The 8,848-nt window shown below is 45.2% G+C and overlaps 1 protein-coding gene across 1 annotated transcript in view; it reads left to right on the forward strand.

Annotated features, from left to right (window-relative positions):
- The first annotated feature begins 7,415 nt into the window (after positions 1–7,415).
- TUBGCP5 (tubulin, gamma complex associated protein 5) overlaps positions 7,416–8,848 on the forward strand; it is a 37,923-nt gene continuing 36,490 nt past the window's right edge. The window contains exon 1 of the mRNA XM_012647967.1: positions 7,416–7,561. Coding sequence (XP_012503421.1) covers positions 7,416–7,561 — 146 coding nt within the window. The remainder of the gene's footprint in view (positions 7,562–8,848) is intronic.

Below are 8,848 nucleotides of genomic sequence, written 5' to 3' on the forward strand. Positions count from 1 at the left end.
TGTCCAGATAATTTCTTTCTATTTTTAGTAGAGACGGGGTCTCGCTCTTGCTCAGGATGGTCTCGAACTCCTGACCTTCAGCAATCCACCTGCCTCGGCCTCCCAGAGTGCTAGGATTACAGGCGTGAGCCACCATGCCCAGCCTTTCTAGGGATTTTTACTCTCAAAATCTCCTCTCTCATAATTTTCCCACGTAAGTTTTCTATTTTCATCAATTTAGACTTAGAACTTAACTTAGTTTATACTTATTTAATTTTGTGAAATTGGAATATTTTAGTTATTATTGTTTATATTAATCTTTGCTATCTTCACTCATGGTCTGACACGAAAATTCAACTTAATGATTTGTTAGTTAAAATTGACAAAACTAAGTAAGTATAATAAAAATACAAATGATTAAACTTCCATATTATTTTTTTAGTAACAATTCTGAGTTATAAAGGTTGCACAAAGACTTATGGAACTTGCTGTAATACACACACACACATGCATGCACACACACATTTGACAAATTAATTGATTATTTTTAAATCCAAGGCTTAAATAGTTCCTCATTTTCTTTATGTCTTCCATAATTTGTCTTGATCCTGATTTTTTTACTCTGCCCAAAATACAGTCCCCACTCTCCAGAGCTTTGGAACATGTGTGCCCCACAGTTAGCCAGGAATAGGTTATGGTGAGCTGAAGTACTAATCCTTAGGATGGAGAGAGGGGCTGTGGAACAGAAGCCTGTGTTTGAGTCTAGTCTTAAGCAGCCTCTTCCGATTTCTCTGCTGTCTTCTATACATTTTCTGTCCTTCAGAGTATGCTTCATGTCAAAGGAAAAGAACCCCAACTCTGTAAAATAATGTAAAGAGGTTTATTATGAGCTAAGGATGTGTGCCCATGGCCGACAGCCACACCCAAGAAGCCTTGGGCAAGTGATCTCACCATGGTTGGGTTACAGTTTGGTTTTATACATTTCAGGGAGACAGGAATTACACATAAAGTCATAAATCAGTGCATGGAAGGCTATTAATAAAGCTTTAGAGGAGTCAAAAGTTATATGTGGATCTTCAACTGTGCATTGGTACCCCTCACTCCTTCAACAGGGCATTGGCACCCCTCACCTCCACATTGCTCAAGGGTCAACTCTACTTTTAATTCTACAAATCATATACTTCTTGCCAGATCAATTTTGTATTTGTCTTAGTCTGTTTATGTTGCTATGACAAAATACCTGAGACTAGGTAATTTATAAACAACATAAATTTATTTCTCATAGTTCTGGATGCTGAGAAGTCCAAGATGAAGGTGCTGAAACATTGGTGTCTGGTGAGGGTCCAATCTCTGCTTCTGAGTTGGTGCCTGATTGCTGTGTCCTCACATAGAGGAAGGCAGAGTGGCAAAGGGGGCCTAGTTAGTTCCCTCCAGCCTTTTTATAGGGACACTTAATCTCATTCATGAGGGCAGAGCCCTCATGACTTAATCACCTCCCCAAGGGTGGTGATTGATACTGTTGCACTGGGGATTAACTTTCAATATGAATTTTGAAGGGAACACAGACCACAACAGTATTTAATGCCATAAATTCCCCTATGAAGACAGAAGTAGCTGCAACTCAGCCATAGTGATATGTAGTATTAATTTTTTATCATTTGGTTGAAATATTTTCTAATTTCCATTGAGACTTCTTTGTCCCATTGATTATTTAGAAATGTATTTCTTAATTTTCAAATATATGAGGATTTTAAGTTATATTTCTGTTATTTATTTTTAGTTTAATTGCATTGTGGAGAGAGAACATGTTTTACATGAATTCAGTTATTCAAAATCTATATAGACTTGCCTTATTACCCAGCAAATTATCAGTGTATATATGTTTTGTGTGTGCTTGAAAAAAATATATATTCTGCAGTTTGGGGATATAGTTTTCCATGTATCAATTTTGCTAATCATATTTTTCAAGTCTATATTCAAACTGCTTTTTTTGCTTTATCAGTTCTGAGAGATGTGTTAGATGATGGAGGGAGTTTCTGGAGACCAGGAATGTCTCAAAAGAAAGAGTATTAGGGTGTGAGAGACTGGGCTGGGGGGAAGACTAAGGAACAAAGATGGAGCAGAAGCAGAACAGAAAGCCCCATTCAGCAGGGCTGGGGAGGGGCAAAGAGGTAGTGAGGAGGGCTATGGATTGGATGAGAGGCTTAGAAGGCAACTGTGTAGCAGGATGAGGTAGACAATCAGCACACAATCTGCATCCTCCACGCTGTCCCTGTGGCACCTGGTGACAGCAGTCGTTCTCTTACCCATTCCACTCTTCTCCCTCAATCAAAAACAAATCAAGTCAATGGGAAAGTGACAGTCCCTGCCCTTTGTTGACCACTTGGAGCTGGGGCCAAAGAGAGTCTGGGAGGTCAGCCGGCCTTCTAGGCATCAGGTTCTAAAGGACAAGGCACAAGGGTTGGGCTACACGGCAACCCCAGGACATAGCAACAGCAGTTGGAAATGTGTCTCCTGATCTAATCAGGACAAATGCTCTCACATTGAGCTCAGACAGCACATGTCTCAGGTTCTTTAAGTGTTCCTGAAGTGGGGCGGGGTGTGCAGGTTGTGGCGGCCCCTGGCTTTTGTGTGCTGAGCTAACACCCATTATAGAGCTTTACCTTCCCTGTGCTCCTTCCCAGAGGCAGCCAGGTCAGGACTGTATTCCCATTTCATAGTCACCGAAGCTGGAATTCAGATAAGTAAAGTACCTTGCTCCAGGTTACCCAGACTGTTTGCAGGTAAAGCTGAGGTCAGAAGCCAGGCCTCCTGGTCCCTAATCAATAAGGCCTGCTATACTACAGCATGGCTGGAAGGCTCCCCTCCCTAGGGTGGGGTATCATTCTTGCTCTCTCCCTCCCAGTTATAGACAGGTACTTTGATGCCACACGGGAAACTATCCTGAGCCTGCCGAGGAGGACCCAGGAGGAGGAGGATATGTTGGTACAGTGTCAGGGCGAGGGTCAGGGGGTCTCGGTAAGCTCTGTGGGAATCAGGGAGAGAGCAAAGAAGGGCAGGAAAAGATGAGGTCCTTGAATGTGGATCACAGAAGCCAGGGAAGGGGTGGGAGGTGGCGGGGAGCAGGCCAGGGTGTGAGCAGATGCCCTCCTCCGTTGTCTGGTTTGGGGCCAGGACTAAACTTGATCGGGATGCTGTGTGTGTTGACAGCCTCACCAATTTCCTTGCCCTTCTGGGTGGACCAGGTGCCGTCAGAGGGCGGATAGTTGGGGAGATGGTGAATGGGCAGTGTTGCCAGCACAGGACCCCAGAGACCCTCTTAGGGTCAAGTGGGAGGACTGTGTGCACATGTCTGTGTGTCTGTTTCCTCTGTGGGGAGGGAAAGGTGCTGGGCAGCTCCAACTCCCTGCTCCCCCACAGTGCTCAGTGGACTGGCCACCAGTGCCCAGGATCTCCTGGATATGGCCTCTCTGGGGAACCAAGTGATGAACAAAACCTCCAACCAAGTGGCCATCAAGGCTCCCTATACCCTCCTGCTTCTCTTCAACCATAGGCCCCTGGTGAGCAAAAGCAAGGTGGGAGTGGGAGGTAGCTGGGGTTGGATGGGTGGGCTAAAGGGGAGAGGCTGGAGACAAAGGTGGGGAGGGGTAGTATCTGTCCACTTGCTTGTGAAAGGCTGACTCACTGGGCTATTCCAGGGTAGCAGGGGGACCCTGTTCAGCCACCTCTTCCCCTTGTCCAGAAAAGGGTACAGTCAGAAAACATTCCACTGTCCATTCACTTATTCGTTAATTATGCAGTTCTGTCATTTGCATTTACTGGGCACCCTCTACCTGCCAGGCACCGTGCTAGGCCCTGGAGATACCAAGATGAATGGTGAGCTGAGGCAAACTCATTCTGTTTCCTTGTACGCAGGTGGCAGAGAAAGCTCTGAAGACCACTGGCCACACCTTCTTCCTCCTACCATTATCCAAACTCAAGAAGCAGATGAACCAGTTAACCCAATGGGTAATGACTTTGACATTGACAAAGGTGATACATTTCCAAGGTGATAGGGGTGAGGATGAGCAGGAAATGTACCTAGTTCACGCATTCTATATTGAGCAGTTCATGCTGAAGCATGTGTTCATAATTAAGGTTTTACTGCAATTCAGCCATGCCCATTCATTTACATATAGTTTGATATTGTCCAAGGCTGCCTCCAAGCTACAACGGCAGAGTGGAGCAGCTGCCACAGAAACCCTATGGCTGGCAAAGCCTAAAATATTTCGTATGTGGCCCTTCACACAGAAAGTTTGCTGACTCCTGAGTGAATGCATCCTGCGTTTATTGAGTGCCTACTCTAAACAGGGCTGGGGAAGTGGACATGGATAAGCCATTATGCTTGTCTCAGAGCTGCTTTCTAGCTACGGGGAAGAGGCAACTAGAAGAAGTAGATAAACTGTGATTATGAATAGTTCTGCCTATAGGAATTTAAGGAAGCTTCTCAGAAGTTGTGACATTTGAATTGCACCTTGAAGAATGAGGCAGACGGCATAGACCAATAACAAGTTAGGAGGTTGAATCGGTACTAAAAAGTCCCCCATGAAAGAAAAGCCCAAGACCTGATGCCTTCACGGCTGAATTCTACCAAACATTTAAAGAACTAATAACGATACTTCTCAAACTCTTTCCAAAAAAAAAAAAGTGAATAAAATTGAAGAAATTCATTTTATGAGGCCAGCATTACCTTTATGCGAAAACCAGACAAGGACACTACAAGAAAAGCAAATTATAGGCCAATATCCCTGATGAACATACATGCAAAAATTCTCTACAAAATATAGCCAACCAAATTCAACAGCACATTAAAAGTATCATTTACCATGATCAGGAAACTTAGAAATGTTTTCTTGAGGCACATCTGATGACCAGGCCCATGCTGGGACAGGGCCTGACCCTTAGTGCTCTCTCCAGGCCTTTCTGGCAGAACCACAGCTGTGCTCCCTCCCTTTGAGGGGGACTTGAAAATGTTTTTGGGAGGCACACAGATGGTCAGGGCCTTGGCAAGGCCATGGCTGTGTCCACTTCACCCTCCCCTGCCTCCCAGTCTGCCATAGGCCAGTCCCTGCCCACAGAGTGGACTTGGGAACACTTGGGTAGATTTTCTAAAGACCATGGCCTTACGTGGGACAGTAGCAGGACCCAGACCCTGATCCCCAGGCCTCCCAGCACCTGAAGGGAGATTGAGAAATGTTTTAGGAAGGCACTTTTCTACTTTGGAGTGGGTTACTGATGCAGATTAACAGGGAGGCCCGAGGAGTACAACGGTTCCAGCCTCAGTACCACTTGGGGCCTAGAAGTGGCCTCTAAAGAGCAAGGACTTAGGCTGTGGCTTGTCCCAGTGACACTGATCTTTTCTCTGACATTTCCTCCTCCCTGTACAGTCTCTCCAATTACCTGAAGGAGAAAACAATAGGACATTAGGCTGAGGGATATGAGGGAGCCAGGTCATCTAGCACCCATTTTGCAGATTGAGTGAGACTGTATTGATTAATTAGAAAAGCATTGCCATTTTTATGATTTTGAGTCTTCTTGCCCCTGAAAATGAATTCTCTGTATCTCTGCAGTATAGAACCATATGGAAAAAGATGAAGCAAATTAGAAGGCAAGATCAGGAAAATCCCTCAACACTATTGCTCAGGAATTAAACATTTATCCTGTAGGCAAGTGGTTCTTAATTGGGGGATGATTTTGCCCCCCAGAAGACATTTGGCAATGTTTAGAGACATTCTGGTTGTCACATCTGGACCTGAGGAGAGTTGCTCTTGGAATCTAGTGGGTAGAGGCTAGGGAGCTGCTAAACATCTGAGAGTGCACAAGACAGCCCTCCGCAACAATTATCCAGCCCCAAATGTCAATAATGCCTAGGTCAAGAAATCCCGCTGCGGACAATGGGGAGCGATGTTATAGCTTTGTGTGGAGATGGTTGAACTGGAGTGATAAGGGACTGAAATCAGAGACCTGAGTGAGGAGGCCTCCCAGGAGTCTGGGGTCTGAAGTAAGGCAGCAAGGTAGAGAGGGCAGACTTCAGAGAATATTCAGAAATCAAATCAGTGTTCTTATTACCGAGGGGAAAGAAAGAGTGAGGGAGAGAGAGAGCAGGAAGAGGAGTCCAGTGTAACTACCAGGTTGCTGGCTGGATGATGTCAGGTATGGTAAGAAACTGGGAAAGAGAGGCTGACTAGGAAGCAAGAGAATGAATTTGGTTGGGTGTTTGTTCCATCCAAGTAGATATTCATTTATTCCTTCATTAGTTATTTATTGAGTCTCAGCTATGATCCAGGTATTATTACATGTGCCAGTCAGAAAGCAAGACTCTGATGGAGCTGATATCCCAGTGGATGAAACAGACAATAAACAAATATACTTATATGCATATGTATACACTCACTTTGATTCTTGGAGCTATATAAGCAGCAGTTAGATTATGAGTTTGGGGCGTCAAGAAAAATATGAGCTGCACATACAGATTCGAGAATTACCAGCATACAGATGATAGTTGAAAGTGGCGTAGAAAAGGTTGCCCAGGGAGAGAGTATGAATTACTTTCTGTGGGATCGTTTCTACTGCTATGATTTTTTACTTCTTATGGGATTTGTGCAATCATGTGCAGTCGATGTTTTAGGTGGTATCAACTATTAATACAGTAATGCAGTGCAATAAAAACCACATGAAAACCTAGTAAATCAATCCCTAAAAGAAAAATGAAATTAAAAGAGGTATATGTTAATGGGTTTTAGAATGATTTGTTTGAGCAATAGTTAACAGAAATTATTAGTTAAGAAGTACAGTTTTAGTTACAAACAACAAAGACAATTCTCCCTCCACCTTTGGGCAGCTAGGGTTATGATGTCCGCCTCTGGGCACTCCGTAGAGCGGTGAGAGCAGGAGCGAGGCTTCAGCACTCACGCTGTGTGCCAGGACAACCCGTTTGGCCAACACTTGCTGTGTGCAATTGCCTGTGTGGCTGGAGGGGCAATGAGAGATCAATGGAGAACATCACTAGAAGGAGAAACTAAAGCTTGAAGAAGGATGAACTAACCAGGTCATGGTACCTGGAAATGCAGGTGCGAACTGACACACTGAACTGGAGAACTAACTGGCTGCTCTCAAAATCATCAGAACTTAAATCGTCAACCAAGAGAGCCAGAGATCGTTATTAATATGATTAATAATAACAACGGCTAACTCTGAGGACACTGTCAAATTTACTGTCGCTCGACAATAAAACGTACTCTCCCACCGCCAACAAGGGCGCCAAGACCTAACACTGAGGGAGCCCGAACTCTCGCGAGGACGGACGAAACCTCGCGAAGCTCAGCGCCGCGGGAGCCGCACTCTCGCGACAACGGCCGCCAGCTCGCGGAGGCGCGGCTTTGGTGGAGCGCGAAGGCATGGCCCGGCCCGGGGCGTCCTGGAGTCGGCTGGACAGGGAGCAGGAACGCGATGTGCGCGAGCTCGTCCGGCGTGTCACTGGACTCCAGGACGAGGCGGACCCCAATTTCCAGCTCGCTCTAAACTTCGCCTGGTCTAACTTCAGGTGTGGGCGCGGCGCGTCGGCCGGTTCCTGGCCACAGCACTCGGGCCCAGCGCTCGGGTTCCCGCCGCCCGCCGGAGCCCAGAGCCTGGGGCGGGGAGGGGTGCTCAGTCGGGCCGCGGGAGCCTGGGTGGGTGAGTGGGCGCGACATCCTCGGGGAGGCCTTCGCAGGTGGTGCCCCCGGCCCCCAATTGTGGGTGGTTGAGTGTCAGCCCCCTTCAGCGCTGCGCTGCTAGACAGCACGTCCGTGACTGCCCTGTTCCATGCTGTACCTACTGCACTTAGCGCAGTGCATGGCACATCAGAAATCATTTTTTCAGTGAATGGGCAAGTGAATTTTTAGAGCAAAAGTATGGTCACGCTCTGAAATTGTGTTCTCACTGACTCCCTCTCCCTGCCCAGGCCACTGCAGATTTCCCTTAGTTTTTCCAAAATGCAAATCATAACACACTGAATAATTTTATTTAGTGTTTACTCTGTTTCCTCCACTTCTACCTCTAGCTAGTTGTATCCCAGCACCTAGAACAGTTCCTGGCACATAGTACACTGAGTCATGTAATACAATTTCTAATGTAGTTTCTCTTGTAATTAATTTTTGAAGATTTATACAGTTTAGATATTTAGGTGGAGTCAGATCTCCTGTTTTTCTTTATGGGTGATGTAAATTAAACAATAATTTTATGGTCATTACCCTTAATGGAATTATTAATATTACCAAAAGAATGTTAGTCATTTTTAATATTCTACCTGTTTAATTTCAGTAAATTAAATCTTGATTAGTGAACAGTTTTTCAAAATATGTAATCTTGATTACCTTAATGATCGTACCCATAAAGTGCAGAGTTGGTTTATATTAGGAATGGAGAGCTTTCAGATTCTTTGAAAGCATGCCAAGTTTCCGAAATAATAAACTCAGTGCTTAAATGCAACTTACAAAAATAGCCATGTGTGAAATAGGTCATATGATACAGAAATGTTGTGTCCCAAATAATTTTTCTCTGTATTTATAAATGGCAGTAGGCAGATGGTCATCATTTTAGAGTTGAGAGAGACGTTAGAAGTTACTATCTCCTTTTACAGATTGAGGAACTAAATTATGGTAGGTAAAGTGGTGTTCCGCTCAGCCATTTACTGGGATAGAATTATATGTATTATTAAGTAGTGTAGGGCTGGGCGCGGTGGCTCACACCTGTAATCCCAGCACTCTGGGAGGCCAAGGCGGGCGGATCGTTTGAGCTCAGGAGTTCAAGACCAGCCTGAGCAAGAGTGAGACCCCCATCTCTACTAAAA

This window comes from Propithecus coquereli, unplaced genomic scaffold (assembly GCF_000956105.1).
Source record: "Propithecus coquereli isolate 6110/MARCELLA unplaced genomic scaffold, Pcoq_1.0 Scaffold28, whole genome shotgun sequence".
Taxonomy (NCBI): Eukaryota; Metazoa; Chordata; class Mammalia; order Primates; family Indriidae; genus Propithecus; species Propithecus coquereli.